This window comes from Prionailurus viverrinus, chromosome B3, assembly GCF_022837055.1.
Source record: "Prionailurus viverrinus isolate Anna chromosome B3, UM_Priviv_1.0, whole genome shotgun sequence".
Classification (NCBI taxonomy): domain Eukaryota; kingdom Metazoa; phylum Chordata; class Mammalia; order Carnivora; family Felidae; genus Prionailurus; species Prionailurus viverrinus.
Window position 1 is genome coordinate 29,724,949 of NC_062566.1, and position 20,903 is coordinate 29,745,851.

A 20,903-nucleotide genomic window follows, 5' to 3' on the forward strand; every position below is an offset into this window, starting at 1 on the left:
GAACTATAAGCAAAGTCCACAAAAGAAAAAAAAAAAAAAAAAAGAAGCAACTTAGGGCAAAGGGGCAGAGAAGTGAGCAGGGGGTACCTACCCATTCGGCTCAGGAAAGCACAATATTGTGAATGATGGCCTGAACACACACGAGCGTGCACAAACCCCATTCTGTCATCCTTCCCGGTCAGGGCAGCACGCGGGTCCAGAGCTTATCTCTGAACATTTGGAAACAGTTACCTTGCTTTAATTTACTGAATAAATCTGACACCGTCTGCGGATGTGTCCAGATTGAAGGCGAGCAGTGTCCCGGCTGGGAGAGGAGGTGTGAAGGCCCCCGCTGAGTGCGGGCAGACGGTGGGCCTCAACCAGCGCCCTGCACGGGAGGTGATGACCCACCGGGGACGAGAGGTGGAAGTCTGAGGGCAGAAGGGGTGCTTTTCCCTCCACAGAAGGCACCTTCGGAATGTGTGTACTCACACTGGCTTCGTTCCTTCCTGCCTTTGCTCTGAAGGGACTCAAGAAATTCAGAATGAGCAAAATAAAACAGGACGAGGGATGGAGAGCTTGGCAGAGGCCAAGAATTTTCCCCGACCTTTGAGGCCTTGGGTTCTGGGGATCTGGCCAAGGGGGCTTCGTGTCCTTGTTTTAGCTGCACTCGATTGCCCATCCCAGCCAAAAAAGAGAAAACTCTGTGCTGGTTACAAGACTAATTTCATTTGTTGCAATCCAACAGACTGAGTCACCAAGACCTCAATTCATTTACACATTTATTTTAAGCACCTTTTCAATGGTAGGCATTTTGCTAAAGCAAAATGGCTAGAATGGCTCCCAGCTTGCTGGGTGGTAGGTGGGGGCAATGGGAACAAACAGTTACAAGCAGTGGGGACAGAAGAATGGAAACAGGGCTCAAGGGGGTCAGCCAGTACTCTGCCCAGACTCTGCTTCTGGGCAGAATCCACCAAGTGGACCAAGAGTGGACACGAGGCCGAGGGGACAGCATGTACGTTCTCTTGGACACGAAGCCCTGTCGGCCTGCTCGGTCTGGGGGGGTAACATGTCCCAGCCCAGCCAGCACTGGAGGCCCGGGGAGGCCAGGCAGGAGACAGATGATGCAGGACCTAGACTTGATTCCTATAGGCGAGGGGGAGCCACGCATGGAATTTAAGCAAAAGACAGACATGTCCTGATACACGTTTCGAAAAAGGAGCCTGTTTTGGAAAGAGGCAGTGAGGAAAATAAACTCAGAAGAGGAGACGTAGCTAAATAAAGCACATGGGTTTCTTCCCATCACATACAAACGACTCCTCCTATTCTGATGAACAGTTCAGCCTAAAAAACGAATTATTGGTAGTCAAACTGCCAAGTAGCCCTTATTGGCTGACTCAGCTCAGCGTTGTAACAGTCCTCTGTAAAACAGGGACTGATAATTCCCACTGACTGAGTTATTGTGAAGACGGGTGGATTAATGATATCATTTTTTTGGAAACAGATTCTTTAAAAAACTTTTTTTTAATGTTTATTCATTTTTGAGGGGGGGAGAGGGAGAGAGAAAGGGCTACCGGAAGAGGGGCAGAGAGAGAGGGAGACACAGAATCGGAAGCAGGCTCCAGGCTCTGAGCTGTCAGCCCAGAGCCCGACACAGGGCTTGAAGTCACGCACCATGAGATCGTGACCTGAGCGCAAGTCAGACGCTTAACTGAGCCACCCCGGCGCCCCAGATATCATCTTGAATGTAAAGCACACAGCGCAGCGTCTGGAACACAATACACACTCAGAGAAGGCTCCTAGCTAGCCATATCCTCTCCCACATGTTCCTCCTCCAAGGTTTTGCATCAGCCTATTTATTGCAAGGCATCCTCAAGGCCTGTTCCTTCCCCACCAAAGACTTTTTGTTGGGGGGAGGAGAGTGGGTCTTGGGATGGTTCTCACTTTCAGGACCACTCAAGTCCAGAAGTCAGAGGTTTCTGTAAGGCTGCTCTCTAGGGAGCTCAGAGTGTTTTTCTCTTCTAGTTCTTTCAAATGCCTGCTGTACCACTGAAGAGAAACTTCCATCTAGTTTTATTAAGTTGTGAGCAAAAAGAATGCATGTATCAGCAAACTATTAAAATTCAGAATTATTTAGACAGTTCAAAGCTGTGACCAAGCCAAAAAAAAAAAAAAATCACAGTACAGTTAACGTGATGCTTAACAGAAATGATTACTGTGCTCTGTTAATTATACGTAAATGCTATTTCGTTCCCATAAATGACAGTAATGACTGGGCAGGACCAGAAGTGCCTTAGAGACTTCTTTGAAGATTGGCCGGATATTCCTATTTGACGTCTACAGGGAAGGGGTCAAGTTGAGCAAGGTATAGGGTCTCTGTGGGCTTCAGATACATTCTCTTGCTTGAGGAAAAGACCGTTCTTTCCGCTCAAAGCCTATCCATATGCAGTCCTTAACCTGAAGACAACTTTTGGGATCCTTCAGTCCCTGTCAAGAAAAGAAAGCATCACCCAGCACTGAGGGACTGGTAAGGGACCCCCATTTTCTGCAGCCCTCCCGCCCCTCACCAGCCAGTTCTGGGATGTCTGCATTCTTCCTGCCCCTCTTCCAACTCTTGGATCTAAAACACAGAGGAGGTCCAGCAACAGTGTAAACACAGGCTGGCCAGGGAGCTCTCTGCCGGCATAGGAACACAGCATTCCAGCTTGCACGGGGTGGGCCTGGGGCCTTTCTCTGGCTTGGTGTCCAGGGGGACGACACCATTGCCTCTCAGCTACTCTTCTGTGGGTTTAGCTCGTACTCTTATTGAATGCTCATTGCCTTTCATTAACTTCCGTAGCAGGCCTGGCTTTGCATTTCAACTTTCTGTGGCCAGCAGAGGCCTTCTGGAGCTATTTCAGATGCGGACGCTCCTGTCCGTGAGGGACAGCTCTCTCAGCCACAAGTCAGTGAGGCAGAGATACCAGTGTGGATTCTGGGCTTCCAATCAAATATTCAGAAAAGGACACTGTACCCTTTGAAAGCTGCAAAGTAAACAGACCTTCAGCTTAGGAAGCAAACGTACTTCTGATTATTTAAATTTAAGTTCTAAAGAGGACGGGACAGTCCGTGATTCCAGCAACTTCAGTGAGGGAAGTTTCAGGCAAGTGCACAGAGAGCAAATACGTAGCGATATCAAAGCGGTCCTTGTAACATCAAATTCCTATTAATCTGCCCGCATGCTAAGGAATGTCTGTTTTGATCTTTTAGCAATTATCATCTACAAACTGTGCTGCCCTGCAGCCCTGATGGTGTTCGACAATCAGCGAGGATCCACACCCGCATCCTTATGAGTGTTTGTTTTTCCTTCGTATCATCAGGTCAGAGACCCTTAAGGCAGCACTGAGAAAACACGACGCCCCTGCCCCTCTGGTGGAAAGCTTCCTTCCAAGTCGCGACGCCACTCTGTATTTATGTTTCTGATTCTCTGTCAACCGTATTCTCATCAAAGTATCCTTTAAAACGGTTGCCACTTGTGGCCCAGAAGCCTTAGCATCCTGTTGGAAGGACAGACATTCAGGCCCCTCCCCAGCCCTGCCGAATCAGAATCTGCTGTCCCCTAGCAGCTCACTCTAGAGTGTGGGAACACACGCCAGCGTTCCCCTGACAGAATGTGAGTCTCATAAATCCATAATCTACCAACAAAAAAATAAACAAAGCAAATGCTTTTGCATAGGAAACTCAAAGCCAGTAGGACCTCTGTGGACATAAACAATCTATTAATACTAATCAGTGTCAGCTGCTTACTAAATGCAAGACCTGTTACAAGGGCCCTGCATGTATGGGTTCACAACTGTGCACCGAGACACAGGAGGTAGGTACCGCCCTCCTCACATTGCACAGGCACAGAGAGCTTTTATGACCTGTGCGAGATCAACACAGTAAATCACACAGTGGAAGAGGCAGGATTTGAATCCGGGCAGTCTGACTTCCCGAGGGCATGTGTTTAACCATTACCCTACACCACCCCCCAGCAGTGTGCACCTGTATTCAGGAAATGAACAGCAGATTCGGGGCCTGAAAGAAAAAGCTATGTTGCTGTAAGGGCCACCATTTCAGGCTCAGTCACGTTTAGAAGCAGAGACCAGCTGAGCTGGAGATCAAAACCTCTAACAGAACCCTCTTAGGTATTATCTGAAGTCAGTGAGGTGCGGAGAGGATATGTGGTTCTCCCAAAGGGGTGGAAAATGGAGGCCGGACAGGTCTCAGCCCCGACGGTTCTTCCCGCCACGCTCACTTACCCCTTCTGTGCCACGTCCTTCTTCTTTTGGGGTTTTGCTCTTCCAAAGCCCCTTCACACCCACCAGATACAAAAGTGACAGCTGTTGCCTTCTGAACTTTCATTCAACATCTGAGCATCTCTGCACTGCTTTAGTAAGTTATTTTGCAACCTATTTAAAGCCTCCTCATTAAAAAACGAGTCTTGGGGCACCTGGGTGGCTCAGTTGGTTAAACGTCCGACTTCGGCTCAGGTCACGATCTCGCGGTTCACGAGTTCAAGCCCTGCATCAGGCTCTCTGCTGACAGCTCAGCCGCCCCCCGACCCCGACCCCCACCCCCTCTCTCAAAAACAAGTCTGGAAAGGGAAGGCTGTGCTTATCGACCATCCTTTAGTAACTTTGATACTGAGCAATTACATACAGAGCGTAACAGGAACTTTCAGAGGTGATAACCAAAGAGCTCTTCCTTTGATGAAAGTCAAGCCTGCCAGCTACTGAGTGTTCATTAAGATGGAGTTTTAGTCTGGGCCCCAAAGAGTCATGTACCTGCTAGAGGCTTAGATCCGCCGATACATTGATAGGCGCAAGAAGGGTGGCAGTTCCAGGCCCAAATTAAAGCGGCTATGGAATCTGGACCACCTCATCTAAGGTGCCTATTTCTGACCAAATGGTGCTTTCCGTCACTGGTTAGCACCCCACAAGGACTCTCAAGCCCCGTGTATTTGCAGAATGCAGGGCAAGGAGTTCCCGGAACACACTTCACGGGTCCGAAGGGGCTGAAAATTCCCATTTGAGGTACTCCTCTGCTACAAAAGGCAGAGAACACCTTTCACTTGGAAGCCTGCCCATCTGGTGGCAGGCAAGAGATAGAAGACACACCATGCCCTTAAAATGCCACCCTCATGATGCCCACCGTTTCTTGACTGATCTGGCAGTGCCTTTCATCACCTCCACTTCAGAGGCGAGGAAGGATCGCCGAGTCCCTCTGGATGCACAGGGTGTACATATAAATCACTCAATACTTGAAATACCAGACCGAGCCGTGGCGACTCCCAAGGATCAAAAACACAGAGAGGACCAATCTGCCCTATCTTAGCCTGCTTCTCCCAGAGCTCGTGGTTCCGTGTCCCTGTGGGTTGTGGGGCACCAGCGGGTCACAGCTTGGCCACCCATAATGGAGTTGGCAGTCTCAGATCAAACACCCTGAGAACGTGCTACAGACACCCAGCCCGGGGCACTTACCTTGCACTGCCCAGACACGCAGATGGCCGTGCCATTCTGGTCACAGGGGGTACCGTCAATGACCTTCTCGGCTTGCCGGACATAGAAGCGGTAGCCCATCGCCTGGCAGTTCAACTCACACTTCCGATTGCCCTTTACTACCAAAAAAAAAAAAAAAAAAAAAAAAAAAAAAAAAAAAAAAAAGAAAGAAAAAAAAAGCATCTTTTTTTTCTTCTGGTATTCTGTACTGAGATAAAATTCACATGACATAATAACATAAAAATAAACATTTTAGCCAAAGTGTACAATTCAGTGGTGTTGAGCCTATTCCCAATGTTGTACAACCATCACCACTAATTCCAGAACATTTCTGTCACCCCCAGAAAACAGCCCTGGACCTGTTCGCTGTCATTCCCTCCGGACCTTGGCAACCACCCATCTACTTGCTATCTATGGATCTGCCTATTCCAGACGTCTCATAATCACACACTTTAAAAACACTGCATCAGGGGCACCTGGGTAGCTCAGTTGGTTGAGCATCTGACTCTTGGTTTCGGCTCAGGTCATGATCTCACAGTTTCATGAGTTCAAGCCCCACATCGGGCTCTATGCTGGCAGCACAGAGCCTGCCTGGGATTCTCTCTCTCCCTCTCCCTCTCTCTCTGCCCCTCCCCCACGCACGCTATCTCTGTCTCTCTCAAAATAAATAAATAAACTTACAAAAATAAAAAATAAATAAATAAAAACTTCATCCAAGTTACTAGATCTCCCCACAGTTGCTGGTCGAGGGAAGGGATTGTGTCTTGGTCTATGGGCATATAGTAGACATTCGATGCAGAGCAGATATCATAAAGGGATTCTTCAAGAATCCCACGATGCAAACAATAGACTCCACTTTTAGAAGTCCTCCCAAGTTTTAACATAGTCACAATTATATCTTACTTATCAGCAATCACAGTGAGCACACAATTTTTATGTTCTGCTTTAAAAAAATTGTTACTGAATATCTACGCAATTATATCATCTTTATGTTCTTTTAAACGGCTAGAGTTTCCTGTAATAATTCCTCCATTATGAGATATTTAAGTGGTTTCCGTATCACCTTGGGTTGAAATCCAAAGTCCTCAGCAAGAGATAAACCATCTGTCAAGAACTGAATCTTGCCTACCTTTATAGTCTCATTTCCTACTGTTTCTCCTTACATCCTTGCTGCGTACCCAACTAAGCACTTCCTCTCTCCAGCTATTGCTTAACTATTCTCCTGCCTTTGCCTTACTTGGCTAGTACCGGTTTCTACTTTGCTTTCGTTCCCAGGTCATGTCCTCTAGGAAGCCCTCCGTGGATCCCGACCTTGCCTGTACATCCAGCCATCTGATCTGGCCCCCTCTACAATAAGGTTAACCAAACTTCACTGAAGCAGAGTCTTGAGGGACCACAGGGACATGCCTGGCGTATTCACTTTTGTACCGCCAGCATCCAGTACAGAGGCGGGCACAGAGCAGATGCTCTACCAATCCCTGAGGAATAAGAGGAGGGATGAATAAGTAAATACTGGCCTTTTTAAAATTTTATATTTTGCCTTTCTCTCATCTTCCCCAATGAGATGTATTCCCTCACAGAGTCTTTCTCTGTATTTCTGTTATTTCACACCGAGCCTGGCACACAGCGCTCAATACATGCTAATAATTAATTACTGCTGCTACTAATATCTTCAGAACAATTTAGTTGCCTCCAAAATAAGAATGAGAAAAATTTTCAGGCAAGATGTATTTCCATATCCAAAACAGACAAGCCAAGTAAATACTGACTTTTTTTTTTTTAACTGTTTTTTGAGACAAGACTAACGCTTTGCTCAGTCATAGACAGCATGTTCCAGGGTCATGCCTTTGTCTGAAAATCTGATTACTGGATTGTATAACACTGACTCTTTCCTACACAACACAATACATCATATTTTCCCCAGTGTAGCTGCCTGACTGTCATAGCAATGAACTTCACTCCAAAGCCATTGAAAACCACTAACAGGAAATAACATGGAGCCTCTGGGACCACATGGCTTAGGGAACATTGAACCTTCTATGTATGTTAAGCTCTATCTTAGAAGTCAAGAGGCAGGGTTTTGTACCCTGGCTGCCCAAAAGATAGAAGAGGTGATCTTGGAAAAATCCAAGAATACCAAAGATGGAAGTGCCTTCGGGAATTATCTAAAACCAAGTCATCATTTCATAGATTAAAAACATACCACCACAAAGGCCTAAGAAAGGAGGTGACAAGTTAGAGGTAAAGTAGTCCCCAAAGCTTGCTTCCTCAGGTCATCTATCTACCTGGACCCTGCTTCTTCCTTCCCAGCTCTTCATTTTCTGAAGTGACAGCAGGAACTATCCAGGTGCATTGCATTTCAAGTAATAACAGCGTCTGAGAGGCAGCCTCAGGAGGGGCCAGAGTTTTGAGTTCTCACTTCTCCTGGCTCTCTCCCAACTACCTCTAGCCTTTGGGATACTAGCTTTTGCGGCCACAATTTTATTTCTCCCTATTCGTTACCATACTACAGAACAACATTCTGAGAACATTCTACATACTACAGGAGAACATTCTGGCTGAATGTGGGGCAATTATGGCAGAATCTCCAAAAAGCTACATGAAAGTAACCTGGAGGACTGGCCTGATGTCTGCACCTCTCCTGCCACTAGGTCTGACCCTCTACCACTGTGGCTCAGTGTCCCTGCTGCCTCAGACTTGCAAGAAGGAAAGAGGGGGCTCCTAGCAGATAATAGACCCCTGCGGACAACTGACCGCCTATCAGAACTATCAGACCGCCTGTTGCCTTGGCAATGCTCAACCTAGTGTGTCTCATAAAAGTACACAAGGACTCACTTCTTTAGGCCCTGTGTATACTCCCCAGCCACCTTAAAATTCCACATAAAAATAGGGGCGCCTGGCTGGCTCAGTCAGTTAAGTGTCTGACTTTGGTTCAGGTCACGATCGCGCCGTTTGAGGGTTCGAGCCCCACATCTGGTTCTGTGGTGACAGCTCAAAGCCTGGAGCCTGCTTCGGTTTCTGTCTCCCTCTCTCTCTGCCCCTCCCCCGCTCATGCTCTGTCTCTCTTTCTCTCAAAAATAAATAAACATTAAAAAAAAATTCTTTTTAAACTACATTAAAACTATATTTGTAGGGCCTCAGATTAAGTTTTCTCATGGATAATCACTTCATTCCTTTTTTTCCTCTGTGAATATAATTATACTTCTCTATAGAAGAGAAGCCAAGAGCCAAGAGCGTCTTCTCTAAGCAGATCTTGGCTTGGTTTTACCAGCAGAGAGAGAGGAGGAAAACAGAAGAGTGGCCACCAGCGGGGGGCAGTGGGCTGAGAGCAAAGCGGGCATCTCCTTCTCCCCCTGATTCTCTTATTGCTCTCCTTCTCTGTCCTCCCCACCCCCAAAGGGAACACCTTTATATTCCACACACTGAGAGGGTGATTCTGTGTCCCAGGACCAGAAGCACAGCCTCACCTGGGAACTTGTTGAAAATGTAGATTCTGAGGCCACGCCTCCTAGTCCTGCATCAGAGACTCAGGCAAGCTATATTTTAAATAAGCCCTCAGAGTGATTCTGGTGCACACATTTCACAGCCACTGCTCTAAGAAAAATCAAACAGTGAGAGAAGAGCTAGAAGCAGCTGACCATTCTTATTTTGAATCAAAGATGTTCAAATTCCACACCCAAGTTTCAAAGATAATATAAGCACTATCTGTAATTAAACTTAGAATTGCCAGGTATCTGGATCCATGATAGCTAAAAAAATCTCTCTTCTTATTAAACTCTGGAGATCACACAAAAGAATTCAGGTTACTTAGAATAAAACAGCTAACAGCTAAAGGATTTACTCTCAAATACGGTTCAATATTTAAATCACTCCCTGAACTGTGTCCCCTTGGAAAGCCCCCTGATATAAGAGTAAAGACATTTTTCAAGTGATAAAGGGCAAAGGAAATAGAAAAGGAATTAATAGTTACAAAATTTTGGAAGGTGGGAAGCAAAGGACTCATGGAAATGACGTAGCAGACCCAAGAAAACTGATCCTAAGCAGGAACTGAAGCATCGAAGCTATCTAGTATTGTTGCATCTCCAAGAGGTAACTTTGGAAATAGGGCAGAAAGAAGGCCTAAAAACGGGGGGAAAATCTGTAAGGGTGATTAAGAAGTAGTTAGCGATTCCATTTTCCAGAATGGTTAGCTAAAAGCCTCTGAAAATTAACTCCTTCATAAAAGCAATGAGAACACTGTCAAAAGACAGCTGGAGCAGGCTATACTACTATGAGACAAAACAGACTTTAAGACAAAAACTGTTACTAGAGACAAATAGTAGCATTTTATAATGACAAAAGAGTCAATGCATTAGGAAGACAACAACAGAGCTCCAAAGCACATGAAGCAAAAACTGACAGAACTGAAAGGAGAACTGGGCAATTCAATAAGAATAGTTTGAAATGTTGATACCACACTTTCAATAATGAATAGAATGACTAGACAGAAGATCAGCAAGGAAACAGAAGACTTGAACAGCACTCTGAACCAACTAGACCTAATAGCTATCTATAGAACTTTCTACCCAACAACAGCAAAACACTCATTCTTCTCAAGTGTACATGAAATCGTCTCCAGGAGGGAACAAATGTTAAATAATAAAACAAGCCTTAATAAATTTAAAAGGATTGAAGTCACACAAAATATGTTCACTTGCCGCAATGGAATGAAATTAGGAATCAAAACCAGAGAGGAGTCTGGGGATTTCAAAAATATGTGGAAACTAAACAACATATTTCTAAATAACTGATCAAGAAAACACACACACAAGGGAAATAAGAAAATACTTTGAGGTAAATAAAAATAAAAATACAACACACCAAAACTTATGGGATGCAGATATAGCAGTGCTTGGAGGAAAATTTATAGCTGTAAACACCCATGTTAAAAAAAAATCTCAAATCAATAACCTAATCTCCCACATTAAGTACTAGAGAAAGAAGAACAAACTAAACCTAAAGTCAACAGAAGAAAGAAATCTAGAATGGAAATAAATTATATAGAGCAGGGAGAGGCAACAGAGAAAATTAATGAAACTCAGAGTTGGTCTTTGTAAAGATAAACAAAATTGACAAACTTTTAGATCGACTAAGAATAAAAGAGAAGACTCAAAACACTAACATCAGGAACGAAGGGGGAACATTACTATTGATTTTATAGAAACAAAAAGGACTTCTAACCAGGGCAGTTAGACAAAAAAAAAAAAAAAAAAAGAAAGAAAAGAAAAGAAAAGAAAAGAAAAGAAAAGAAAAAAAAGCATCCAGATTGAAAAGGAATAAGTAAAACTATCTGTATTCACAGATGACCTGATCTTGTATATAAAACAATTTAAAAGCACCAAAAAAGTATCTGAATTAATAAAAAGTTCATCCAAGTTACAGGATATAAGATCAATATGCAAAACTCAATTGTATTTCTATACACTATCAATAAACAATCTGAACATGAAATTAAGAAAACAATTTCATTTACAACAGCATCAAAAAGAATGAAACGTTTGGGAATAAATTTAACACAGGAAGTTTAAGACTTATACACTGAAAACTACAAAATATTTTTGAAAGAAACTAATAAAGATCTAAATAAATGGGAAGACATTCCATGTTCATGAATCAAAAGACTTAAGATTGTTAAGATGGCAATACTCCCCAAAGTGATCTATAGGTTCAACACAATTTCAGTCAATATTACCAGCTGTCTTTTTTGCAGAAATTGACTGGCTGATCCTGAAATGGATAGGGAAATGCAAGGGACCAATAGCTAAAATAACCTTGGAGAAAGAAAAAGTGGAAGACTCCTACTTCTTGATTTTGAATACTACGAAAGTACAGCAATGGAGACAGTCTGATATATAAACTGATGGAATAGAATGGAGAGACCAAAAATAAACCTTCATATATATGGTCAATTGACTTTTGACAAAAGTGCCAAGACAATTCAATGAGAGAAAAATAGTCTTTGTAATAAATAGTGTTGGGATAGCTTTGCATATCTACATGCAAAAGAATGAAGCTGGACCCCTACTTCACATCATATATAAAAATTAACTTAAAATGGAACATCAACCTAAATGTAACAGCTAAAACTACAAAATTTTTACAAAAAACCTAGGCATAAGTCTTCATGATATTCAATTCATCAATAGTTTCTTAGATAATATGATATCAAAAGCACAAGTAACAAAAAAATAGCTAAGTCGGGCTTCATCATAGAACTCCATTGGGAAAATAAAATGACAACACAAGTAATGGGAAAAAATTTTTGCAAATCATGTATCAGGGACTTGTATCTAGAATCTGTAAACAACTTTTATAACTCAACAATGAAAAGACAATTCAATTAAAAAAAATGGACAAAGAATTTGACTAGACACCTCTCCCACAAAGATACATAAATGGCTACCAAGCACAGGAAAAGATGCTTAATATCATTCATCATTAAAGAAATATAAATCAAAACCACGATGAGATAACATTTCACACACACTAGGATGGCTACAATTAAAAAGACAATAGGAAGAGTCAAAAAGGATGTAGAGAAATCAGAACCTTTGTACAATGCTAAAAGGACTGTAAAATGGAAGGGCTTTTTTGGAATAAATTTGGCAGTTTCTCAGAATGTTTGACACAGTGTTACCTTATGACCCAGCAATTCCACTGCTAGGTATCCAACTATGAGAAATGAAAACACACGTCAAAAAAATGTGTACGTGAATATGCATAACAGCATTATTCACAACAGCTAGAAAGTGGAAGCAATATAAATGTCCCTCAACTGATGAATAAATAAATAAAACGTGTTTTATCCATATGTGGAATATTATTGGACAACAGAAAGCAAATATGTACTGATACATGCTACAACATGGATGAACTTTGAAAACAGTGTACTAAATGAAAGAAGTAAGTCACAAAAAGTCACCTATTGTCTAATTACATTTATTTATTTACTTATTTATTCATTCATTTAATTTTTGAGAGAGAGAGAGAGCACAAGCGGGGGAAAGGGCAGAGGGAGAGACAGAGAGAGACAGAATCCTAAGCACACTTCCCACTGACACGGGGCTTGATCCCACAACCCTGGGACTGTGACCTAAACTGAAATCGATTGTCACTCAATTGACTGAGCCACCCAGGTGCCCCTCATAACATTTATATGAAATATTCAAAATAGGCAAGTCTATAGAGGCAGAAGGTAGATTAGTAGTTGCCAGAGGACAGAATGCAGAGCAAATGCTAATGGGTATGGACTTTCATCTTGGGGTCCATACTGAAATTATTTAGTGGTAATGGTTGCACAATTTTCTAATTATACTAAAAACACTAAATTGTAGTATTTAAATTGGTGGCTTTTACGGAAATGAATTTTATCTCAATAAAGCTATTATTAAAAAAAAAAAAAGGCAGCAGCAGCAGCAGCAGTTAGTTTCGTAGATCTCCAGGAAATCAACAAATAAATAACTCAAAAAAAATTTGTTTCCAGAATGAAGGAGCCCATCAAGTGCCCAGGACAATGGTGTTAGGTGTAGGACTTGATTTTACCCTACTTGTAATTAATAAGTTAGCCTGTTATGTTTTATGGGTATAGACAGAGGATATGAGACTCCTGAGTCAGAGGGACACCTGGGTGACTTAGTCGGTTGGGAATCCAACTCTTGATTTCTGCTCAGGTCATGACCTAACAATTCCACTCACATGAGCTTGCTAGAGATTGAGCCCCGAGGCGGGCTCTATGCTGACAGCACAGAGCCTGCTTGGGATCCTCTGTCTCCCTCTTTCTCTGTCCCTCTCCTGTTCACGTGCTCTCTCTCTCTCAAAAATAAATAAATACATTTAAAAAAAAAAGACTCCTGAGTCAGAGATAAAGGACTTTATTGCTCTTGGAAGAGCGAACATCACAAGCATTGGCATGTTTGTGTCAGTTCCCCTTGCCCCCACGCCTCAAAGGGACATTACACACGTAGGCAAGGACCACTCTGCTTGAGGACCCGATGCGTCTACAGGAAGCAATAAGGAGCCCTGCTCTTTTGTCCTGGATGGAGATGTTGTTCATTCTTCAAGGTTGCTCACTGAAAACACAATCTTGAGAAATGACCTGGTTTTAGGGTGGGCAAGGCCTGGCATTCTTGGCATACTCCATAAGACCTATAGGAACCTAAGTAGTGTCTCCCAATGAATGGATGATAATGAACAACACCAAGGCACATGGTTGTGGAATTTTAAGACACTTGGGACAAAGAAAAGATAACACAGGCTACCAAAGAGGAAACAACTAAAATGGTGATGTATTGGATTTCTCAACAACCACTTTGAAAGCTACAACATAACCGAGCAATGGCTTGTAATTTGTGAAAGTCATTTCTAGAATTTTACATCAATCACCAGAATTCCATATCCAGTCAAATTATCAACCTTTGAGAAAAAATAAAGGCATCTGCAGAAATTCAATTCTTGCACAATTTTTCTCTCATGGACACTTCCTGGAGAATGTGTTCTACCACAATGAAAGAACAAACCAAGAAAGTAGAAGGTGTGGGATCCAGGAAATAGAAGAACTAATCCAGAGGGAATGCTCGGGACTAGGGTGAAAGGGGACCTTAACAAGACAAGGGTGTACGAGGCTAGGACTGGAGCGGATCAGAAGGGTCAAGGAGAAGGTGAAATGGAGACAATACTCAATTTTTAAGATACTGATATTTTAGGGGCATCTGGGTAGCTCAGTCGGTTGAGTGCCTGACCCTTGATTTCAGCTCAGGTCATGATCCCCAGGGTCATGGGACCGAGCCCCACAGTAGACCTCTACACTGACAACGGACGCATGTTTGGGATTCTCTCTCTCCGCCCCTTTCCCACTTGTGCATGTATGAGTGCATGTGTGCTCTCTCTCAAAATTAATAAAAACTTAAAGATATTGATAAATCAAATTACTGAAAGAAGGTTCACATAATTTCAAAGTGCCCGAGGTTAAATTAGTGTGAAGTACCTAGAAAAGAAGACAAGGAGAAAAAGGTGTTTATTAACAACAAAGAAACTAAGGATTTCAGGAGGAGAAAAGTAATCACAGCATAGGGAATGGATGCTACAATGTGATGCCCAGATAACCCACCAGCACCACCCAATCCAAGTCAGAATTCCCCCAGCGGCTGGGAGTGCCCCCTGCTGGTAGCTCACAGTTGTGTCTTTCTGGAACTTGCCCTCAGTCTAAGGGACCTGCCTCACAAAAGGTTGAGCCTCTTCCCCAGGGATAGCCAAAGACTGGTCCGTGTGCTGGCACAAAGGCCGACCCTATCTCAATTTTGGGTAATTACGCAAGCTAGCCCAGCACAGAGATGCGCCAATCTGCATCTTGCACCCCCACAGGTGCTGCTGTTCCAGGATCACTCCCCAGTAAACACTGGGCACGAATCTCCGTCCAGGCTCTGGATCCTGGAGATCTGACCTAAGCTAGTACACCATATGGCTCAGCTGTGAGGAGCGTGCACATAGTCATGCTGTAACTATTCTAAGGTAACTATTCAAAGGTAACTATTCTAGCCTAATTACATAATTACCTCGAGGGGGTGTGGGATGGGGAGTGTGCACACGTGGGGAGGTAGGAGAGGATGATGAAAGAGGATTCCATCCTCGTCTTCAACAGAACATATTTGAAATCCGAGAAGTTCACAAGTAACAATGTAAGCAGTATTCATAGATACGAAGGTAAATCAAAAGAACAGCTAAAACAGCTGGGGAGGAAGAAATACTGGGGGAGGGGCAACGTTTGTAGAACTATTTGTTTCTGTGAATATACACATGGATTAAATGATAAAAGCTAGGGGGCACCTGGGTGGATCAGTCGGTTAAGCGTCTGACTTCGGCTCAGGTCATGATATCACGGTTCGTGGGTTCGAGCCCCGCGTCGGGCTCTGTGCTGACAGCTCAGAGCCCGGAGCCTGTTTCAGATTCTGTGTCTCCCTCTCTCTGCCCCTCCCCCGCTCATGCTCTCTCTCCCTCTGTCTCAAAAATAAAATAAACATTACAAATAATAATAAATGATAAAAGCTAATTTTAAAAACGCGTAAAAAATTCAGGTTCAACAATTCAAGTTCGCAGAAACGGAGTCCTTGTGCACAGTTTCCGTGGATGGTAGGCTTCCTCCCATCTCTGTTCAGAATTAACACAAAACTGTCAGACTTCCCGCCGTCTTTTCGGGAACGTTGCCTAAGTGCAACAGCAAAACAAAATGTTGCTCTCTAGGAAAGCAAAACGTTGCTGCAGTGTGGAGATCCTCGATTTTAGCTAGCAGATCCTGGATTTAAGCTAGCTTTGCTACTTCGGAGGTTTGCATTAGCTAGTAAACAAGAGTGGCAGCAAACAAGATTCAAACCTTTGCCAGAACTGCACATTTCTCCCAGGGAGAAATTTTCGGGTGAGGAAAGAGGAGAGATTCTGTGACTAAACACATGAGGCTATTCTTAGAGAACGGGTAACATCTGTGCTCAGTTTCGGGTCTATTCAAACTTCACAAGTTCACTCCAAGTGTAGCACCAAAACCTTCAGTTCCCAGGCTCAAGTTCCGTGTTTTTTGGTGGAATATAGGATATCCCTGTTCAAGAAAAGCAGCCTCGTAAACACAGCTCATAAAACTCGGACGTGGCAGGGTACTTACCCAACACATGCTGATGAGTGAAGTGTAAACGAATTAGAAACACGTGGATGCAATGTCTTACGTGTAGGTGCAGGGTTGACATAAAATAAAAGGGGTTTGCTCAAAGCTGGGGGCAGGCTTTGCAGCACTGGCTGGCAGTGAATAATCCAGGGCACAGCCAAGCCAGACTTGACCTCTGCCAACTGCATTATCTATGCAGTATCTCTCTTGTTTATGACAAAGGATCTGCCTGCCCTTGAACTCCGCATTCTGGACTAGACGCGGGTGATTACTATTGAAGCTGCTTTCCCCCAGACTGCATTTTCCAGGACAAAGTTATGGAAAATAAGATGAGGAACATGTCTCTAAGAGCCCAGACGCTTCTCTGGAATTAGAAAACTGGTCTGAAAAAATCAGAAGAGAAGAGCGACGAGACTGTCTAATTCTTAGCCTTTCCTGTTCTGAAAGGGAAACTGTTTGGGGCGCATTCTGTCATTAAAAATTAAATGCAAAAACATGCAGCTTATCAATTGCTAATACCCCTAACCTTCTATCCCGCACTTGTAACTATATCATTTAAACTTCAGAAGTTCACATGCAGCGCCCCGTTCAATCTTACTTAACTGACAGCCTTGGAGATCTAAATGACTCACAGTGAACAGAAATGTCTTTTTGTAAATCCTGAAAAAGTATTGGCTCGATGTTCCACAGACGGTAAATTCCTCTTAGCATCGTTGCCCACACTTAAACACAGTTCGAGTGTGCGACACTCGAATGCAGTGGTTCTCAAATGCCAGCGTATTCGGAATCACCTGGAGGTCTCGCCAAAGCACAGACTGACGGACTGACTCCATGCCTACAGTTTCTGATTGATTAAGTCTGGGGTGGAGCCCCAGAATCTGCATTTCTAACAAGTTCCCAGGCGATACCACTGCTGGAACCACACTTTGACAACCACTGCTCTAAGTGAGGCTATTGAACCAGGAAGGAGAACCCAGCCAGCAACCACACCACTGCTCGACACCCTGGGGATGCACCGCCAAAGCTGCCATGCAAAATGATGCGCGACTGGCTAAATAAAAGGTTACAGTTCTACCCAGGCAAGCCGGCCTGTCAAGACTGCAACCTTCAGGAGGCCTTGCAAGAAGGAAGTTCCCTTCTGAGCTGTACAGCCCATGCTGGCAGAAGGCAGAGAGAGAAATGGAGCTTCTCTTTCCTTAGCATCTGCATTTGGATCTGGCTGCTGACCCTATTCCCATCTTTTATAATTTTTATATACCTACTGTTTATTGAGCACCTACTGAGTGCCACGCCCTTCGCTGATCCTAACTCAGCTAATCCTCACCTACGGGGGATGAGGGTCAGGCAAGCTCAGTGACTTGCTCCCGAAGCAAAGGTGGTAGGCAGCAGAGCTCCGAGTCGGGCCCAGGTCTGTGGGACTCCAAGGTGCCGGTGTTAACACTGCACCACTACCCGCCCACCCTGTGCTGCAGCCCAAACCTGTTCCAAACTGCTGCCCTGCCAATCGGTTACAGCTGTGAACCACTCGCCCCAGAGTCACCTACTGGTGGCTGCTAGCATTTCTTGGCTACCTGAGGACCTTGTGTCTCTCTCAGGATGGCCAGCTAAAGGAAGCCGGTTTCCTGCCTCACTCCAGTGGCTCCACAAAGTGGCCTCAGCTTCTATTAAGGGTTTCTAAGGCTGAGCACCATGAGTGACTCTCGGTGGGCCCTCTCTAACTTCAGGGTGGGAGCTGCTCACCAGCAAGACCAAAGTATTATTAGAGGGTTGGAACTTCAGCTCCACCCTGACCTCTGGGGAGGGGAAGGGGCCGGAAACTGGGTTAATCACCAGTAGCCAATAATTTAATCACTCGTGCCTACATAAGGGATCCTCCGTAAAAACGACAGGGTTCAAAAGTTTCTGGGTTGGCGGAACACGCCCTGGTGCCGGGAGGGTGGCGTGCCCACTGAGGGCCCAGAAGCTCTTCGAGGTCCTTCCCTCACACCCCCCCACCCCCCCGTGCATTTCTTCCATCGGGCTGTTCCTGGGTTCTATCTCCTTTAATAAACTGGTGACAGTAAGTAAGCTGTTCTCCTGAGTTCTGTGAGCCATTCTAGCAAATTATCGAACCTGACAAGGGGGGGGGGGGGGTCATGGGAATCTCCTGCTTGTACCCAAGTTGGACAGAAGTGGGTATAACGTGGTGACCCACTACTTGTAAATGGTGTCTGAAGTGGGGGGCAGGCTTGCAGGACAGCTCCTAACCTGTGGGGTCTACACTGACTCTGGGTAGTAGTGGCAGAACTGAATTCAATTGTTGGACATCTGGTTGGTGTCCACAGAGAATTAGAGAATTGCTTGGTGTGGAAAACTCACACATTTGGTTTCAGAAGTGTTGTGAGTAGAAGCAGATCTTGTGTTGTACCTGCCTTCTTCCCATGGCTTCCAGCTTCCAGTGAGGGTCTAAGCCTTCTGCTGGTGGAAGCCAGGCCATCGGCTGGGTTGACAACCACTGATACACCTTTCTAGGGCATGCAGTCACTTTCTTAGGGACAGGACACATTTCTTTCAGGGCAGCAAGCACTCGAGAAACCTCTTTCACTCCCTATATCTGCTCTGCCACCAGGCTGTCATTCATTCATTCTGGATTCTTCTCTTCCCCTTCACTTCTCCTGCCAAGCCCCAGCCCAGGTCCTCATCAGCCTGTGCCAAAAGGGCTTCACAGTCTCCTAACTGATTTCCCGGATTCCAACTCCCTCCCTCCCTTCTCCCCATTTATCCATCTTAAGCTATATTACCCCCCCAAACTTCCTTCTTCAGGAAAGAGGCATGACCCTCTCAAGAACCTGTCCTAGCCCTACACTCTTCTCCCACGAATCCTAAATGAGCACCCTCCCCACTCCAACTCCCTTTCTCCGAATGCTCCGTGCCCCTGCCCCCACCATGGCTTTGCACTTCATCTTGGTTGGTGTCTCTCACATTCTATTCTCTGCTTAAACAAATTCTACCTGACCTTCCAGATGTGGCTCAGTCCACCTGCTCCTGGAAGCTTCCCCGGACTATACTCGCCCCACTGATCTAAGCAATCTCTAAATAGAGTTTCACACCTAGAAAGAACCTGACTATCACTTAATTCTCTCAATTTACACAGTAGAAAACGGAAGCTCAGAAAGGGGAACACATTTGCCCAGAGTCATGCTGTTCGTCAATGACCTCAGCACACTTAAAATGCAGAGGAACTTCTCAATTCATAATAATGATGCCTCACAGGGCTAGTTAGGTAGTACCTGCAGCGTACCAAGTGCTGTGTGAGACACCGCCCCGGGCATTATTCCCCCTTATCCTCAGAACTCCGCAAAAGAGATACATTATTATTATTATTATTATTATTATTATTATTATTATCCCATTTGACAGGTGTGGCACCGAGGCCCAGAGAGGTTAAGTACCTTGCTAAAACCTGCACCACTAGAAACTGGTGAAGTCAGCAGGGTTCCAACCCAGGTTTGACCCAGAAGCTGAGTTCTGACTCATTGCCTACCGAACCCTGACTTCTTTCATCTGAGTACAAAATTATCTCCCTAAATAGAAGCTCACTTCTCTGAGGTAAGGGACAGCTCTTCACATGGTACCAGGTATGGTGCAATGCTCATGCATTCACCCAAAAAATACTTAGTAGGCACCTACTGTGTACCAGGCTCTGGGCCGGGATCTAGGTATGAGCAAGACAACGAGGCAGAGTCTTTGTCCTCATGGGCAGTCCACATCCATTCATTTTATGAATTCGTTCGCTCAGCCAATATTTACTGCGAGTCTACCTTATTCTGGTACTATCGACAGTGCCAAGGAAATGATAAGAAAAAGACACCGAGTCCTTGATCTAGTGCAAGTGCACGACCAAGTCCTTCCCTGGTCTCACAGGGAAGGCAGCCGCTCACTAGCCATTCACACAACCGTGAGACTGTAACCGGAAGGACGGTTTAGTGGGTGAAAGGGCGGGGAGGAGAGAAGGACCTTCAAGGCAGAGGTATACACGTCTGGCCACAGCCGAGGGGCAGGCGCATGGCCCCCTCAAGGGGTGAGAGACGTCTCCACGGCTGACGCAGAAAGCGAGGGCAGATGAGACGAGAGGGGTCTGTGGAGGCAGAGCCAGGCCGCGCGAGACCATCGTTCTCACAGAAAGAAGGAACACACACGTGCAGAGGTCCACGAAGCACCGCGGCTGGTGTTCCTCGCACGCTTCCAGAGAGCTGAACACAGAACAGCAGTAGCTTCCTGTTTGGAGAAAGTTGCTAGACACGTAGTCTCCTGGGAATCGGAGAGGCCTGAGTTGTCCGAGTTGCCCAACCTCTTTCTGAAAGGTTTCCTTTTTTCTCTCTTGTCACAGTAAATCTACGGCTGGAAAAAGTGACTGCAAACAAATCCCACTGTGGAAAAAACGGCACGCTGTTCAAAACTCTTCAAGCTGTGGGACACGTACTGTTACATCTTAACATGTTACATTTAATAAAAAAGAAACGTTTCAAGGGCATTCTGTCAGCAGAAGGCCCGGTCTGGCCAAGTGTCAGGAAAGCAGCCTGACAGCTGCCTAGAAGCAGGAGGTCATAACCGGTTTCTTACAGCCTGGGAAAACACACATCTATCGGAGCGGATATGGACACATTAATATATGGAATATACACATATCCTCCAGAAAAATGATGTGGCTGGGGTTTTTCCTTGTCAAGAACCAAGGA

The 20,903-nt window shown here is 44.8% G+C and overlaps 1 protein-coding gene across 7 annotated transcripts in view; it reads right to left on the reverse strand.

Annotated features, from left to right (window-relative positions):
- Positions 1-20,903, reverse strand: part of THSD4 (thrombospondin type 1 domain containing 4) — a 564,941-nt gene that overhangs the window by 306,503 nt on the left and 237,535 nt on the right. For all 7 annotated transcript variants that reach the window (XR_007153141.1, XM_047863578.1, XM_047863580.1 and 4 more), the window contains one exon: positions 5,481-5,617. Coding sequence is in view for 6 of the 7 variants with exons in the window: in XM_047863578.1 (XP_047719534.1) it covers positions 5,481-5,617 (137 nt within the window). In the remaining variant the exon portion in view is untranslated. The remainder of the gene's footprint in view (positions 1-5,480; positions 5,618-20,903) is intronic.